This window comes from Hevea brasiliensis, chromosome 15 (assembly GCF_030052815.1).
Source record: "Hevea brasiliensis isolate MT/VB/25A 57/8 chromosome 15, ASM3005281v1, whole genome shotgun sequence".
Lineage (NCBI taxonomy): Eukaryota > Viridiplantae > Streptophyta > Magnoliopsida > Malpighiales > Euphorbiaceae > Hevea > Hevea brasiliensis.
Window position 1 is genome coordinate 60725570 of NC_079507.1, and position 18940 is coordinate 60744509.

Sequence of the window (18940 nt, forward strand, 5' to 3'; positions counted from 1 at the left end):
TGAGGAAGGCATGTTGAGTAATTTCTCTTATTTTCGGCATTATTGTTAGGCCAGGGATTCTTCTCTGGAAATTCTGAAATTTGTATTTCAGCATTTTTTTTATTGCCGTATTGAGAGCCAGAGAGTATAGTGAGAGAATTGCTGTGTAATTTCTTTACTGTAATCTCTAGTACTTAATATAAATTCACATTTTGTTTTTCTTCCCATTGGTTTACTCTCCTAACTCTATCAATTTCCCTTTGTAATCATATTCACATCGTTTGCTTCTAACCATTTGTTACTTTGTTTCATTCTTCTTATTACTATTTTTTGTTGCTTTCACTGTTATTATAACTATGCTTCTGTTGCTTAATAAATGATGGTGAGATTAAAGAACAGCAATGGGCCAGCCACTTGAGCTTTGAAATTTTGAAAAAAGTCAGTACATTTAATGCTTAGATTTCTATGTGAATAGACGTGTAAAAATACAGAATTACAATAAAATTGCATGTTAGTATTGAATCTTGAATTCGTTCGATGACAAACAACAAATCTATGTCACAGTACCCTACAATTTCTTTCATAAATGGCATAAAGTGGTAAAAAAAAATTATGACAACAAAAAGAATATATGGTGATATGCAATATTACAAAAAAAAAAAAAAAAATCCCTTTCCTGTCATTCGCCTGCCTGCTGCCTGATTCCCAAGGCAAATTCAGTATCCAGCTTCAGCTCTGACATGGCATCAGAAAGCATTTTCCCTCCCTTAGGTTCGTTTAAAACATTCATCTTTACCTAGATTTGCTAGCAACATTCTCCAACTTCCCTTATTTCACTTCCTATATCTCTTTGTGCGTGCCATGGAAAACCTCTATGTATATTCTCCTTTCCATTTCGCCTTTCATTTGTCAGGCCTGTGTAAAGAAGCAGGATTATTCAATTCCCAAATGGCAATTCGTATATAATTAATTAAGCTGAAAACATCCTAAATCTGTCACAAGCTCATTGGCCATTATTATGTGGCAGTGAGAAGCTTACAGAAGAATGAGGAATCTGAAGAAGAATGAGCGACACAAAATATAGAAATAGAGAAATAGCAGCCCCAGCAACAAAATTATAAAAAAGCCGCCGAGTGTCTTTTGTGGGTATAAAAACTGCCTTCAGTGTATTGGTTAATTCAAAAAGCCGATGAGATATCTGCAAAAGCAAAGAGATGATACAGACACACATGCACACACAAAATAGAAATTCAAATTATTTACTACCACTGTCCGAAAATATTATATTGTCAAGTTAATAAATGTGCTTACCATGACATAGATGGCAGTTGTGAGCATGAAATTCAGCAATGGATACTCCGGTATAATAGAAAGAAGCCACTTCGGCTGTCCATTGGGGATGTTTGATCTGCACATACAGCATATATGGAGTTCAGAAATTGCAGTTTTTGTAAACAATCTGAATTCTTTCCCTTTTGAGTGTTTTCTTGAGTCTATTGTCATCCCACTGTATAGATAATTAAGTTTTTCGTTTTTTACGTACATTTTATACGTTACATGCTTTTTCACTTTGGTTTGTTTCACTATATTTTTTCTGATTAGGAGGCCTTCAGCAAATAAAGTCAATTCAAGTCCAAAAAGAGACTTGGAAAGATGCATATACGGGGAGGTTGAACTATATACAACCATTAATAAAGAACTTTCTGCAGCATTGCCTTAACAAAAAAGTAATAATCAAATTAGACTAATTTGAATAATTCTCAACATTGTTAGCTGTTTATGGAAGTGCCATAAAAGCCTTCATCATGAATCATCTTTCTATTCATTGAAGTGCACTGAGTGTTGAAGGACAGTGAAAATGATAGGAGCTAAAAAAAAAAAAGCAGGGAAGAGAAGAGATTCAAGTAGTTAAGGGCTCAAACCTCAGCCAGATGTGGAACTGCGAAATATAGGTCTCCAAAGTTATCTTGCCTAGCCAACTATGAAGAAAAGAGAGAATCAGAGCAAGCACAAAATGTAATAGCAAATACTCGAGAGATAATCCACATCTAAACAGTCAAGCAAATTCTGAGAATTCTTCACCCAAATAGATAATTATATGGGTAAAAGAAACATACGCAAAGAGAGTCAAAGAGCAACTCCGTAGCTGCTGAGTGAAATTCCGCAAGCAAATGTAAACGCTGGAATCACAATTTGCAAATGTAATTAGATTCAAGAAAACTAATCAAATCCTATTGTGGGATATCATAGGTTCTACACAACACCAACAGAGCTCCATTTCCTCTCTATCAATTATCAACTCCCCACTCCAAAACCATCTTCCTAAAAAAAGTTCTTGATACATACGTGATGGGTATCCAAGATGTATAGGGGTGGTACTTGTTGTATGTAACCTTGTCCAGCTTGTAAATATATTCATACCACAAATAACCAACCTTGAAAAGGTAAAGAGGATGAGATCAAACAACAATCCGAAATGTAGAACAGATGATGAAGAATCTGTAGCCAAATAATGGTACTACTAGATTCACAAAATAAAGAGGCTCACCAATAAGGAAACTGACACAATTCCTGTTTTGATTGAGAGTTTCCTCTTGGTTTCAGATTCCTCCAATTTCTCCATCCATTTTTCTACCTGAAATTTCAAGACATATTCTAGAAGATTTAGAAGTTGGGCCAACAAGAAGGAAAACCCATGAGATGGCCGAGTGTTAAGTGAATACATTTGGGTGGTAATATGCATATATCATTCCAATGATCCAAATATAGCGATCAAGTCCAGATCTGAAGTGCCACTCATGCATTCGAGGGAGATCTGGCTTTGCAGGATCAGTATAACCTGCCATAGAAAATAAATAGTGTTCATATGCAGAAGTCAAAAGGTAAACATGCCATTTAGAATCTTGAAATAAAATTCAATTGAAACTTGTTTCAAGTTCAATTAACCAAATGTTCATATTTAAACATTTCATGATAAAGTTAGCAAAAAAACCAATAATGAGTGAGGTTTGCTTATTGCATATAGAAGAGAAACAAGGCCAAATTAAAGCCATAAAATTTTTTAAACAACAAACAAACCCTGTAACAAGAGAGCAGAAGTTAACCCAAACAATTTGACTTTTAAAACCATTCCAATTATAACAAGTAAGCTTATAGTGTTTCAAATTACTTGTCAATCAAATAATCATGAATCAAAACAAGAAAAGATATGTCAAATACTGACCTAATAAGAATAGTAAAGGACTCCAGAGAATGTCAAAAACTCCAGGGATTTCCCAAACCAAGATAACCACAAGAAAGCATGAAAGAATCTTCACAGTCATCACCGAGCCATTCTCATTATACTTATTAAATATACCAAGGGACCCATACACCATTAGTGTGAATAAAGTGTGCATTGGGCAGATGTAATACAGCATATAATCGTTGTTAAGAACAATACAGCAAAACGCCACAAAGAAATTGAGCCGCCACATCATCTGCACCAAATGATAAATATTTAAACCATTTTTATCAGTCATACAAATATCAAGTTCATAGCTTGTTATTGTGTAACAATACAAGTTACAGAGTCACTAAATATTACCTGAACAAAGCGTGCAAGGCTAAAATCCTTTTTAATGTAATAATAAGAAAAATTTCCAAATCCAGTCATCCAGACATATGCAGCAATAAAGACACGTATTGCATTGTATATCTCTGTTGCAGCAAAGTAATGGTACATTAAGAATAGGACCTGTTAAAAACAAAACACAAAACAAGAACCAAAACAGGGGTTAATGCAGGCCCAGCGAGTATGTGAACTATTTTTTATGCAATGAATGTCGAACATTGTTTGAAGACAGACTAAGCAGTACACACTTCAATATCCAACTCCAATACAGGAATTGATAGATATGGACGAAGGTTTTGCCAGGCAATTATATGGTTGAAAACCAAAATCATATTGATTTCCATCAAACATCTATATGGTTTCTTCACAACTTTTAACAGAATTGGGATGTATTTACTGCAAGGAATAATAGATAATATACACCAAAAAAATCCCGAGTAGTCTTTCTGAAGTCCGAAGTCCAGACAACAACAATAACAATCAAAGAAAATTATATTATCCAAAGAAAAGGAGTAGCACCATATAACAAATCCTCAAAACAAATACAGAAAACTAGGTGATTTCAACCAAAAATAAAGAAGTCCATCTGAACATGCTAAAGAGGAAAAATGGTGCAAAAGGTAATCTTATTTTCTGTAAGCTAGGGCATAGTTTAGTGTAAACATTGCAAAGTTTAACAAGAAATACTTGCCTGCATCCATCCTTTCCACTCTTCAGTTTGATGCCGGTTAAGGTAAAGTATGGATTTTCCAGAGAATGCTGATTTGTCATTGTGTTTCTTCAATGAAGTCATTCCTGATACCATAACGAGGAGAGCATAGAGGAAGAGGAAAAGGTCGCGATCGTATTTCTGTCCAAAGAGCACCCAGAAAAAACAACAGATAAAAAATGGCATAAAAAATCCCATAATATTGTTGTTTTGATTAAATGCATGCACATGAAGCATGACATCAGCACCACCATCCACTAAACCAAAAAGAATAATTCTTTAAGGATCACTAAATAAGCAGGTAATATTTCATTTCAAATGTGATTTTTTTATAAATAATTTGGAGCTGGGGGAGAGGGGGTTATGGTCCAGCTAAGTATGGTGTCTATCATGTTCAATTGTACTATCATGGATAATACTTTTTGCTTCAAACTACTTGTTGCATACTGTAGATATATTTATAAACTGAGACAGGATCAAGATGAATATTACAAAGGTAGGACTATGAGTTGTATGACTTTCTGAATTGGAAGATTTTAATTAAAAGCCCAAAGTAGCATATAAATGACCACTCTAGAGAATTGCACCTGAACTATGCACTCCCATTTAAACCCAAGAACAATGGCCAATGCACTATGAATATATCCCTTTTTCTTACTAACAAATATCATTTGATATGTAGAATGATTTGCAAGCCACAGATGAGAAATGGAAGGTAGCACCATTACTGATGCACTCAATTGAGTGAAATTTTGAATTACATTGTGCTACTTTAAAATCTGATGGTGATTTCATAGCAATCCAAGGGGTCATTTAGACAGAAAATGTATACATAAACATTTTAAAGAAATGGGGGAACTAAAGCTCTCATGGGAGCCAACATGCATTATTGTACTTAAAAGCAGCATTTCATCGCAAAGCCATCTGAGATGAAATCATAAATAAGGACAAAAATTAATCCAAGGAACAGCAAAATGTACCTTGGTGGAGTCTCCCAGCAAGTTTGTGCGGTCACATATATAGAAATAAATAAGAATCATCCCAAACTCAGATCTGTATGAATTTATAAAGTAAAAACTCAGGAAGATGCGAAAAATGGCATTGATGCGTATCACTATCTACAATATAATAGACTCACATTGTTCTCAAAGTTGCTCGATTTTCTAGCAAAAAGGAGTCGTCCATAGTCATAAATCTATAACATCAAAAGTTCAAGAAGATGAAAAGAAAAATTTAGGCACTCTAAATAAAATTCTGCGAGAATACTGCATGATGTAGCAAGCAACCTGATTAAGTTCATTTTGATGGATGAGCTATGAAATTTTACAGATGCTGTTCTCGTGAGGCCTCCTTCAAGCAAAACAGCTCGATCATCTTCCTTGATTGTTTCCTTCTCCAACTCAACCAGATTATTGTCTGAATGGCTGCATCCAGATAGTTCAACATCAGAAAATAAGTGAGTGAAACAATGTGTTATTTTTATAAATCAGCACATTTTTCTTGATTGCCTCCTTCATGTTAACAATTTATAACAGCTGTCCTAATAATTGAGGGGTTGGTAAACCATTTGGTCTTGCATTGTGGGTGTTTTCTCCTCACCATTTTGATCCAATCTCTTTTAGTTTTACATTTCAAAGCTTATATTTTTTTCTATAATATATTATGCCACATAACATTCAACTTCTTACACATTTCCATTTCCTCAGCAATTTATCTCATTCACAAGAGAAGAAAGGATGGATGGGTGGGACTTGGGAGCAACAATTAGTATATCCACTAACCAGTTTACTGTGGTCACATTATTTGGTACCTCAGCACCCTGTTAGCCCTATTAACTAAATTAATAAGATGGAAAAAGAACAAACAAATAATCCAGCCAAAGGTTGTTATATCAACAATCACTATTTGAATTAAGCATGAAAGCAATAATAAATAAATAAATAAAATAAAAGACTTCAAAATTTAAGACCATGATGCATTGAGAAGCTCTATAATTTTGCCTTAACAAGGAAATGAAAAATCTACAATGCTTTTCTTCATTTAATATATTTTCACTACCACAGGCTGTTCATAAGTTCAAAGAAAACCAGAAGAGAAAAAAAAAATCTATTTTCCATTACTTGCAACGCACAAGTAAACAAGCCAGTGCACGTCAGTGAATTCCATTAGAATTAAGCCCAAACCATGGACTCCATGGCTCCCATTGCCAAAGAAAATAAACTTACACTTTAGAAAGAGATGCAGATTTCTTATAGTCTAAGAACTCTGAATATATCCATGCAACAAAAACTGGGATAATTCCAAGCAAAAAGGACACCTGGGACATAAAAAAGAAAGGCTTCATTAGACATGCCTGGTGATAATTACTTAGAAGATGACAACAAGAACAGGAAAATTCTTTTGACAGCTAAATAATAGGTCAAATTTATGGAAGATAACACTCCCACATAAATGACAATCCTTGTCAGAGGATCTAGAACCAATCTTAAGATTCTAATCATGACTTTCAGAAAACAATATTAATTTCAGCAGTCATAAAAACAGAAATTAAAGTCTACCCCTAACAGATGGAATCTAACAAGAAGTAGCAGAGCAATTCACCAAAAATAAAGTTAAATTCAAAAGGACTAAAATTTAAAAAAAAAAATCATTAAGCAAAGCAAGCAGGTCACTTATTGAATCGTCATTGTCTTATTAAAAATGTAGCAATATGCAAATATTATTTCAAAATCTTTTTACAACAACTTCAAAAAATACCATTAATTTAATTATCTCCTTCAAACTCTTACTAATCTAAATGAATTTTATGCAAATGCATTCGATACTCAAACACAGCTAGAATGATCCACATTGTAAACAACCAGTAAACAACACTGTACCAAATTAATAAATAAAATAAACAACAATTGTAAACCAATGCTTAATAAAACCGCACCAGTCCAGGCGTAATTGGCCCCGTTATCAACATAATTACGATCCAAAAACCTGCCAAAACCCGAAATGAAACCGAATCAGATCAAGGAAGCGAACGCTACAAATCTGTTCAAATCAACAACCAACAGAAAATGACAAAAATTAAAAAAAAAAAATGAAGCACCAGAGGGATAGAGGGAGGGGTCAAGCGAGATAGGCAAAGAGCGGTGATCCAAAGGGCATGGTCATAAATATTACTAAGAAGACGAAACCAAAGCACAACCACAGAGTGAGAGAGAGAGAGAGATCTGTGAAAGAGAGAGTTAACAAGAGAAGAGTTTGCTTGAAGAATTGACAATAATGGCGGAGGAGAGGTCCCTCTCAGTCTCACTCCTTCCTTCCTTCTCCCTTCAACGGGCAGTTGCAGTTGTTGGTTGGGAGATGTATGGGTTTGGTTTCGGTTGCTCTGTTGCTTTCATTACTCACGATTATTATTATTATTATTATTATTATTTCCGATTAAAATTTTCTCAATGAATCGATGAAGAAACGATCTCTTATCTTTTTGCAGTTTTGTTAATAAATAATAGCTACCACCGTATCTTAGTGTCTAATGACTATTGATTATCAATAATTAGGCTAATTATTGGGTACAGAGCACTAAAAAAATAAGTTATTTTTAATTTTAAGAGGATGGCACTGTATTTGTAACAGGTGTACATAATAATTTTAGTTTTTAGTTTATGTATAATTTAAAAATAATTATTTATTTATTTTATAAAATTATTTAAAAATTAATTTTAAATAGTTAAAAAAATTTTAAAATATATTTAAAAATAAATTAATTTATTAAGATATTAAAAATAATATGTAATTAAATATTATAATTGTTAAAATAAGAATTATTGATATTTTTAAAAGTTATTAGGATAATATTATTTTTTATTTGATTAAATAATAATTTTAAAATAAATAAATAAAACCTAAATAAATATATCTAATTAATGACTTTTGATCTATTTTAAATTTTTTTTTAATTTATAAATTAAATCAAATAATAATCTATTTATAATTTTTTAATTATAAATAGGCTTGATCAATTATAAACCAAACCAATTACTGTGCCTATCTAATGTCTATATTCTTTCCTTTTTAATGTATTTTAGTTTTCATTAAAATTATTTTATTTAATTTTTTATAATTAATTCTAATATAAACTCACCATCAAATTAAAAACTCATTGATTATTTGATACCAATTTTTATGACTCATACTATTGCTGAATGAATGATAACCACAAATATTTGGGAATTTTATTTATTATACTAACATATAGTTAATTATAAAAGGAATTGTTTATATCCAATTCAAAGAGAGTAATAATTATATATTTATAGTGTTTTCTATGGTGTTTTTAATAGTTTAACTTAAATGTATTATGTAAAATATAATAAATTAATAATTAAAATAATTTTAATATTATTAAATTAAAATTCAACAATAATTTTTATCATGTTTTATAAATATCAAAAAATTAATTTAAAAGTACCCTTATAACCCTTTTATTTGAGATTTCAATTCCCTTTTCCATTTTTTGGCTTTTCCAATCATGAAGTTTCAAAGGAATTTTAATTTATTTACAAGTTACCAATGAAATTTAGTTTTTGTCCAAACCAGAATGATTGCAATATTGAAAATTATAATTCTTATATCATTTTAAATGTTAAAACGATTCATGACATACTTCGACTCTTATAAATATTTCATAACACATCTTAATTTTTATAAAAGTATAATTAAAATATTATTTCAGATTCTAATTAGCAAATTATCATATTAGTGTGATTAAAATTTATGTTTAATTTTAAAAATATCTTAATTTCATTTTATTAAAGTTGAAATATGCCATAAAATATTTTAAAATTTAAAAATGTTTGTGAGATTATTTTTTATTTTTAAATTTAAATGTAAAATTATATATTCATAGTTATAATTATCATTTTAATCTTTGATCTGCACAATAATCAACAAAAAGGGTTTGGAAAGGTTAAAGCAAGTACATCAATTATTAAATTAGATTAGCATCATCATTGTTCAAGAAAGAGTCATAGTACTTCAAAATTTTATATATGGCGATAGATAAAATAATGAAAACATCAATAAGATTTAAAATTTTAATTTCTTGTTTCATGAAACATGCAATTGATTGGTAAATTATTAGTCTTATAATCATTTAATTTAATACACATATAGTTAAAAATATAAATTCTTAGAGATTGAAATTTAATTTAATTTAATTAATATACTTTTATTTTTATTTAAAATTCCACAAAATTAACCTGTATTATCAATATTATCTTAATAATAATAAAAATTATTATTCAATTATAATAATAAATATTTTATTTCCTTTTGGTTTATACTTTTTGGACATGATTTATTTAATACTCTCTACTAAACTTAAAGTAGTAGTTAGTAATTTAAATATTTATATATCTATATATATGACATTAAAAAAATTTTTTTTTTAAAAAATAAATTAATCGTTAATTACTTCAAAATTTGTCCATGCGTTGGGCCAAGTTGCAGTCCTTCTCATCTTAGATGGGCTGATCAAAGAACAAAGTCCACTGTGGGCAAAACCACGAATGAGAACAAATTGTTATCATCTTTATTAGGTTTACTAATTTCTTTATAGATTATTTTTTGTTTGAATTAAAATAGGCAGTGATCGATTTATTTCTCTTATTTGTACCCATGCCTGTAAATAATGAATGTGGGAAAGAAATCATATATAATTTTAGTTTTTTTTTTTTTTTTTAAATATTTCACATAAAAAAACAAACTGAATAAGTGTATTTAAAATACGTATATCTATAATATAAAATATATTTCTCTTTATTACTTGATAGATAGGCTCTCTTATTACTGGCTTGATAAGTGTCAAGTTTGAATTTTCCACTTCAACGTTAACAATCAGACCAAAGAGAATTTACAAGTGGGTCATGTAGATGTTATTGACTTGCAGAAGTATCATGTGGATATGCATGTTAGCAGCTAGAAATTGTATGCCTGCCTAGTCCACGGGATCCATGCCCAAATTTAGAGGCCAACAAGTTTGTCATGAGTCACGAGTACTAATTAGCGATAATTATTAAAAATATATATGGATGGATGGATCCAAAATTAAGGTAGTTATGTATATAATAATTTTTTGCCAATTTGACATAGGAGATTAAATAATTGTATTAATTAGTTTTAATTTTTGACTAAAAAGGTTAGATTTTTAAATTTTTTTATTTTTACATAAATTGAAAGAGTAGAGATTCGAATTTGATTATACTAAGTAATATGACTTTGATCACTGGATTAAGTCATATTAGACTAGACCTTTAAAATTAGGAGCAATTACATCCAACTCTCAAAATTTGTAACAACAAAATATAGATTTTATAGTGTCAAAATTGTTTTTTGGATTCATTTTATTATCACAATAAAATGCATTGACTATAAATTTTTCTTTATCTTTTTTTTTAATAAAATTAGTTTTTTTTTAAATTAATTTTCAGATTTAGATATTATTAGTTATAATTTTAAAGATTTAACTTTTTATAATTAAAATTAAAATGCCAGAATATAATTATTAATTGGCTTGGTTTTCATCCAATATATAAGTCATAATTGTTTCATATAGACTGAGGTGGCAAAGCAATTTGCTTAAATACCATGTTTTTCATTTTCCTTTTCATGTTTTTCTTTTCTTGTTAACTTAAGGGGTTAATGCAGATTTACCAAATTGAAGAAAACAAAAATCAACCAAATTAAGTGAATTCAGAACTCCAATAATATGATACCTTATGATTACCATATGGTACGTAGCCCACCATTGAAGTTTAACAATATATTCTGCTAATGTATTATTATTATTATTATTATTATTATTATTATCCTATAATTTAAATATAAACTTAATTAATTTTCAAATGAAACGCTGTAAGAAAAAAAAAACAAGAATTAAAGACGAAACAAAAACATCTTATAATGTGAAAAAAAAAAAATTTAATGTTCTAGAATATAATATTAAATTTCCAAGCTATGACAATGAAATATTGTGTGGTCAAAGTCATATATAGCAATGTGAAGTGGCAACTGAATGCAAAAGCTACACCTTAAAAAATTAGCTTAAATGAGGAAATTTTATCAAATCTTATATATAGCACAAACCTTTATTTTAAATTAATGTGAGATAACAAACATGAAGATTTAGAGCATAAAGTTTGTAGGCAAATACATTTGTGGGTGGTAACTCAATATTAAAATAGGGTAAGCTCTGATATCATATAAAAAAAAATAGACTGATCGAGTCTTACTTTATCTCAAAAATTAATTTAAAGAGAAGAAGTTTACTCAAATTTTATATATAGTACAAACATTTTAAACGACCGCAACGTTTGCTCCGCAATTACTTGATGTTTAGGATTGATCATCCACCTTTTTTTTTTTTTTCAATAATTTATAGTTTGTTAGGTTGTTTGACATTGACTAAAAACATAGTTTATTTAAGATTTTTTTTTTCTCAGAAAATTAATAATTTTGCAGAATATCCTCGATGTTTCCTGCATACAAACATACATAAATCTATGTTGATATGCAAATTACAAGTCTTTCATGAAGTATATATGTCCATAGAAATTTGGTCAATGAATATTTTTTTGAGAATTTATTATTTCAAACCTAATATATATATATATATATATATATATATATATATATATATATATATATATATATATATATATATATATATATATATATATATATATATATATATGTAAAACTTATTTTAAGTTGTCATAGGGCCATGCAAATAAACAAATGTTTACTATATTATATTTCTTATCAACACCTAATTAATAATATTAATTCATTTTGACTGTATTAAGACCATGGAATTTTCTTGATGTTCAATTCTCTATAACTGGATGTATATATAAATTAATGGTGACCTCATCCTAATCATCCTAATTACCTAATTAAACATGATCAAAACCTCATGAAAAACCATTTAGCTACGATCAAGTCATATTATGCATAATAAAACCTGTATATTTATACCTTAGATCGGAACAAATGTAGATAAAATTTTCCCTTAAACTAAACTGGTATATAATTTTTGCTCAACTAAATAAATAACCATGTATGTGAAAATTATCCTTGCTTCGAATCTGAGAAATTAATTAACATGTTAATTTATTTTAAATTATCTAAATAATTAACAAATTAAGACTTATTTAAAAAAAAAAAAAAAAAAAAAAAAAAAAAAACAAGATAAGGGGTTTGGTTTAATTAGGCGTCTATCAATGATCCCATTTGGATCTGTTTGGTCAAGAAACTTGCTTATGACTAAACATGGGGAACAGGAACCGTATAGATACTTGTCGACAAGCATTCCAGTTCTAACCCTATGATTTTTTTGCCCCAGTCAAGAGATAATTAACACATGGCAAAGGCAATAGTTGAAGCTTTATTATATATTCTCATAGACTTTTTGGATGATCAACTAAGCTATTCAATTGTCCCATGAGAAGAGGCAGTCAAAATTTTCTGCATCTCCTTCTCTATAATTGAAGACAGGACCATATATATAAACCCCACATGTAAAGTGCATTCAACATTAATTCCAAGATGACCAATTGCATTTTCAAAAAAGAAAAAAAAAGAAAAACCCAATTTAGACATTTAATTATACTATTATTTTTTGGAAGCAACTCATCAAGAATTCAAATTTTCAATTTGCTGAGAGAGATGATTTTATATAATAAATAAGAAAGAGAAATTCTTCCATTCATTAAAAAGAAAAGAAAAGGAAGAAAAATCCCCAAGGATCTCATTCTCACATTTCCATACAATAATAAAAGCATCCAATGGGATTGCATTTCGCAGTACACGCACATGCAAATGCAATCTCCTAACGCTAGGTTTTTGAAAAACCGCTATACGGGTTGACCTCATCATCTTCTTGGATTCTCTGAAACATTTTTCTCGTTGTTGATCTGTATAGCATCTCATCAAGCACATGATCACCTCCAATCCCTAAAAAAAACCATAAATAGTCCACTCCTTGGTAGTATTCGAAGTGGGCATAATTAAGCAAGATCGATCAAGAAGAGAAGTGTCATATGGTAACCTAACTCAAAAATCAGGAAGAAGATGATAATTGAACCCAAGTAGTTGAAGTATGTATATGTACAAATGAGAAAGAAACACTTAATTTCAGGGCTCTTGTTTAAAGAACATGGAAGGGGCTATGTCTTGCAAAAGTCCATAGTCAGGAACCTGATGATACTGGTGATGAAGATGTTGGTTATTAAGACTCTGTGGATACATAGAGTTTGCACCCACTTGGTTGCTTATATGGGGTGCCATTTGAACCAAAAAGTCCTGAGGAAAGGTAGGCCTAGTAGTTCCCATGGGAGCTGGTGTAAGCATAGAATGTGAGAACATAGCTGCAGCATTTCCTCTAAGCGTGGCAGGGATCGGATGATTATGTTGCCCTTCGTATGTTGTAATCACAATGGATGGATCTTGGTATGACCTCTCTACTCGTTTCTTGACCGTACATTTCTGAGTAGTGCACCTGTAATAGCTCCTGCAATATGGACCAAAATTTTTAATCATCTGTGTGAACAAGCTAGCTAGCCCCAATGGAGCTCTCTATATCTATTCAGTTGACAAGAACAGAACAGAAACAGACATATAATTACAACTAAACTTGTTCCAATTTAATCTGTGCTTTTTTCTTTTCTTGACTTCTGGCAATCAAGAAATGCAAAATATATAGTCAATGGTCGATAATAATTTTTTGTTACATCAAGTTCTTAATAGAGGGGCTTCACATTTTCTTAACTACACTAGGTTAATTGCTCTAGGTGCAAGAAAAACTAGAGGGCATACCTTGGATAAGGACTGTTCTTAACAGCCTTCTGTCCATATTTTCTCCATCTATACCCATCTTCAAGATGATCAACCTCACTCTTTGTCATGAAGGCAAATCTTGGCTCTTTTTGCCTTTTCTCTCCTTTCTTCTTTGTCTTGCCCCTGTTAATATGCATAAACATAAATTACAGTTGCACCATCTTCCAAAACAAAAAATCAAGAAATCAATCTTACGATCATAATTGTAAGAGATTAATTATCTCAGACCAAAGACTTACTCTTTCTTAGAGCATTCTCCTCCATCCTCAGACCTTTTTGGTGGGATCTCTTTCTTTGTTTTTCCTGAATCTTCCTCAACACCAGCCTCACTTGAAGAGAAAGAAACAGAAGAATTTGGGGTGACAGGATTTTCACCGTTTCCACCTCCACCTAAGTCTCCAATTTCCACAGGCTTTGGATTGCCTTGTTTAGAAGAAAAAACTTCAGAAGACGAAGGCGACATGCCAAAGGCTTTTGCAAGAGAGTTATAGTCCATGGATCCATGTAAGCACTCAGTGAAGCTCATGTAGGAAGAAGGATCAAACCCTTGTGACCCATAAGTTGACGAAATGGAAGGAGGCTCTTGATTGTAACCTCCAGCTTCATCGATGATATCATAGTGATCTTCATGGGAAGGAGCATGGTAGTAGAGGTCTCTGTGTTCATCAGACATGGAGGAAGAAGAAGAAGAAGAAGAAGAGGAGGAGAAAGAGGAAGAGGAAGAGAAGGAGGTTGAGGGTTTGGATTTTATGTGCGTTGGTTGGACTTTTAGTTCATAGGTCTCTATATATACATAATTACATATATGCTTAGCGAGATGTTTGAGATTTTAGAAATATAATAAAGAGAGAAAGTGTTTGGGTTTAGAGTAGAGCAGTTGCTAATATCACTTTATAAAGAAGGTTGACAATTACAGCTTCCAATTAGAAAGAGGAAAAAATAAATAAAAAGCCTTCTCCCTTGCCACTATTTCTAGTCTCTCTCCACCGCTTCTCTTCTAGTACTCCTCGTACTATTTCTTTCTTTTTTTCTTTTTTTTTTTCTTGATGACGCACTGCGCATTTAATTAATTTTAGAAAAATCTTTCTAATTTCTTTATTTAATTTTTCAAGTTTCATTTAGAGTTGAATTTTAAAAGTCATTTTTTTTACTATTTAAAACTGTTAAAAGTTTATTTATTATGATTAAAATATGTTAAATTTAATTTTAAATTTTTTAAATATTTTTAATTAAAATATTTAAAATAATATCTTTTTAATATCAAATAGATATTAAATAACTCTCCAATTCATTCACTCAAAAAATAATTGAAAATTTTATATTTTTCATAAATGTATTTATTTTAATATATAAAAATTAGCTCATATGAAAATATTTAGTTATTAAAAATTAAAAAAGGTGGGGGTGGGGAGCGTGTGATGACGCACTGAAAGGGAGAGTAAAGAAAGAAAATGAATAGGACGGAATAAGTCAGCGAAGACTACCGATAACCGGTAATAGTCGGTCACTAGGTGGCCTTTAAGACAGGGAGAGGTTGATGATGATGAGAGGTGTTTTTTCTCATCGGGTCAAAGATTCAAACTTTACAATTAAGGAGGTATGGGAATATCAGGCTTACACGTGTCCATATTGGCACCGGCATTTGACCGTAGCCGACATATGACCAAGGCACGTGGGAGACGCTCCTGCGGCTTTTCTGTCTTGATGATGATGATCCAACGTCATCGTTTTGGCCTCTCTGGGCCTCTGCCCATGGATTTATTCTCTGATGTGCTTTTGCATCTAATCTTTTCAATAGAGAGCCCACCTGCGAAATTATGCTTTTCATTTTCATTGAAAATAATAATAATAATAATAATTATTGACCAATGTCCTGTTAAATTTTTTTTAATAAAGTTTAGAATAAGTGAATATTGTAACATTATATATATATATTTTAATATTTATAAATATATTAAAAAATATTTATTTTAATTAATATTCAAAATCATTTTTTATAATTAGTCTATTTGATTTTAAATCATATTTAACTTTCAATTTTGCTAAAAAAAATTTAATAATTTCTGTGCTAAAAAATTTTCAAAAAAAATTACACAACGCAAACATATTTTCACACAAACGAAAAAGAAAAAGTCATTTTCCAATTGTACTAAACATGCAGAGATTCAGAATTATATCAAAGCTACAAGCAAATGAAAAAGGTAAGAAAATGGAGTAAGGGACAAGTTTATAGAAAAATACAAAAGCACAACAACCATTCATCCAAAAACCATGAAACCATCATCCACCTATATGATTATAATAATAATAATAATAATAATAATAATAATAATAATAAGTGCTTGAATGAAAAAATTTCACAAAATTTTGTAAAATTTAATTATTTCTAAATTTAAAATTTTATGTTTCAAAGTAAAAAATATATGAATTTCAATTCTATTATTTAAATTTCACAGTGTTGAATATAATTATTACAAATTTTATGAAAATAAATAAAATTTTCAAATGAATTTCGCAGAATTTAGTATAATTTTTTTAATAAAACTAATAATATTTTCACCTTTTATTTCTCTTTTCTCACAAAATCCTTTTTTTTTTTCACTCTCATCTTTATATTATGTTCTCTTCCCTTATAAAATTTATTTTTATATTACCGTTTCAATTATGTGTCATAAGAAAATATGTATTATTGATAGATATTATTTTAACATTTTAAATTATTTTATTTATATAGATATTATTTCAAGAGTAATAATATATAAAATATGAGTATATTATGTATCTTAATAAAAAAAAATACAAATACAATATTTTTATGTTAAATAAAATAAATATAATTATAAATTTATTATTTATTTTATAAGACTAATACATAAAAATATTTTAAGAAATAAATGTAAATAAATTGAGCTGGTAAACTCTAAAGTTGTGCAATTTTGGGCGTAATAAAATTGTGGAAGTCACGGTCTATGCTACGTGGCTTTATGCCATACGTGATAGATATCTTGCTGCCTCAACTCAAAGCACATCTCAAAGGTCCTTTTCTCTAAAATTTGGCCTTTATCAAAATTTAATACCAAAATTTTTTTCCCCCAATTTAATTAAAAAGAAGAAACAAAATCCCATTACACATTTATGCAAATTGCTCTCATTTTAATATCAATAGTTGATTTTATTAATTAGAATTCAATTTTTAATTAAATAAAGTTAATATTCAAAATATAATTTTATTCGAAGACACAAATAAAGGGTACGAGTGTGGCTATTAAATTCTCTAAAATAATTTCTAATTCGATTATTATTAATTATGATAAGTTAAAAGAAGTTACTTTTATTTAATCATTGTAATTAAATTTTATTCAGCGTGCTGAGTTGATTTAATAATTTACGAGCCATAAATTATAGTCTAGCCCTTATACATTCAAATAAAATTTGTAAAATAGATTTATTTATGTAATAAATTTTACAAAATAATATGTTTTTTTAATATATATATTTAATATTTCTTAAATATTAAAGAATGTTTATTATTTTTATATTTTTTATGTATTATTTATAAATGTTGGGAAAAATATATTTAATAATAATAATTGTTAGCATAATTACAACAATTAGTATGATTATAGGAGATTTGTGTAGCATAATTACAGCAATTAACATGATTATAGGAGATTTGTGTAGTATAATTACAGCAATTATTATTCTTATCTAAATTAGCTCATAATCTCGTGTATAAATAGATGTAATATCTCTATAAATAAGACACAGATAAATACACAATTCTTTCCTTCAATACTTGTATTCTTTCTTCTAACAAGGTATCAAAGCTGTAAAAGCTTTTATTTCTAGTTTCTAGGGTCTCTCTTCTCTCTCTACAACCTATTCTGTTTTATTCTTTCATTCATGTTATTATACCATTTTTTTTTCCCTCCTCATCTTGTTATCAATGGAGAAATCTGATATTTCAAAACCTATTGCAATAGTTCTGACTAGTTCCAACTATAATCTTTGCGTTCAAGTAATAAAAAGTTTTCTGATAGGTCGCAAGTTTTGGCGTATTGTTACCGGAGATATCACTACGCCGACAAGAGAGAACGATGAAACTGATGCAAAATTTGCTGACCATCTTGAAGATTGGGATAGTGAAAATCATTAGATCATCATCTGTTTCCGCAATACATCTGTTTCATCCATCCACATCCAATTTGCTAATTTTGACTCTGCAAAAGAAATCTGAGATTTTTTTGCTAATCGATATCAGACCACTGGATTTGCCCACTATTATCAGTTGTGGACTACTCTTCATAATCTGAAACAAGAAGCAGGTCAATCTGTGAATGATTTTCTTGCCCAGGTCCAACCCATTTGGAATCAAATATCTCAGGCCAAAATCAGTGAAGATCATCTTCATCTCATTCAAGTTCTAGTGGCTCTTCGATCAAAATATGTGGCCGTTCAAGCGTCCCTGCTACATCGAAATCGACTTCCATCATTGGATACTGCTATTCAAGAGATTATTTTTGAAGAGACTCGTCTCAGTTTGGATAAAACTCTTCAATTTGAAACTGCTCTTGCAACTACTCGATCCTCACATCAGAAATCTGGCAATCAACTCTGTAAGAATTGTAATCAAATTGGTCATGCTTTTGCATATTGTCCTACTATAGAATGCAGATATTGTCATGGTTACTGTCATATTCTTGAACATTCTCCCACACGCCCTCTAAGACCAAAAGGATGGCATTCTAAAT

The 18940-nt window shown here is 29.8% G+C and overlaps 2 protein-coding genes across 4 annotated transcripts; both read right to left on the reverse strand.

Annotated features, from left to right (window-relative positions):
- Positions 1–472: 472 nt before the first annotated feature.
- On the reverse strand, positions 473–7727 carry LOC110661841 (protein REDUCED WALL ACETYLATION 3). 3 transcript variants are annotated; one of them, XM_058135893.1, is made up of 17 exons: positions 7399–7725; positions 7237–7286; positions 6527–6618; positions 5588–5725; positions 5440–5496; positions 5282–5354; positions 4284–4442; positions 3566–3715; positions 3203–3458; positions 2703–2818; positions 2528–2614; positions 2326–2414; positions 2097–2159; positions 1902–1958; positions 1291–1387; positions 1019–1177; positions 473–775 (listed from the first exon to the last, which is right to left on the reverse strand). In XM_058135893.1, exons 2-17 carry the CDS (start codon positions 7267–7269, stop codon positions 659–661), a joined length of 1743 nt encoding a protein of 580 aa, XP_057991876.1. In that variant the 5' UTR covers positions 7270–7286; positions 7399–7725; the 3' UTR covers positions 473–658. The 3 variants fall into 3 exon arrangements, with proteins under 3 accessions (XP_057991876.1, XP_021676313.1, XP_057991875.1); XM_021820621.2 differs by having other exon boundaries at positions 473–894; positions 7399–7722; XM_058135892.1 differs by lacking the exons at positions 473–775; positions 2326–2414 and having other exon boundaries at positions 7399–7727.
- A 5279-nt stretch (positions 7728–13006) lies between these two features.
- LOC110661843 (WRKY transcription factor 28) lies at positions 13007–15059 on the reverse strand. Its single transcript, XM_021820625.2, has 3 exons — positions 14429–15059; positions 14169–14312; positions 13007–13863 (listed from the first exon to the last, which is right to left on the reverse strand). Exons 1-3 carry the CDS (start codon positions 14860–14862, stop codon positions 13488–13490), a joined length of 954 nt encoding a protein of 317 aa, XP_021676317.2. The 5' UTR covers positions 14863–15059; the 3' UTR covers positions 13007–13487.
- Positions 15060–18940: the final 3881 nt, after the last annotated feature.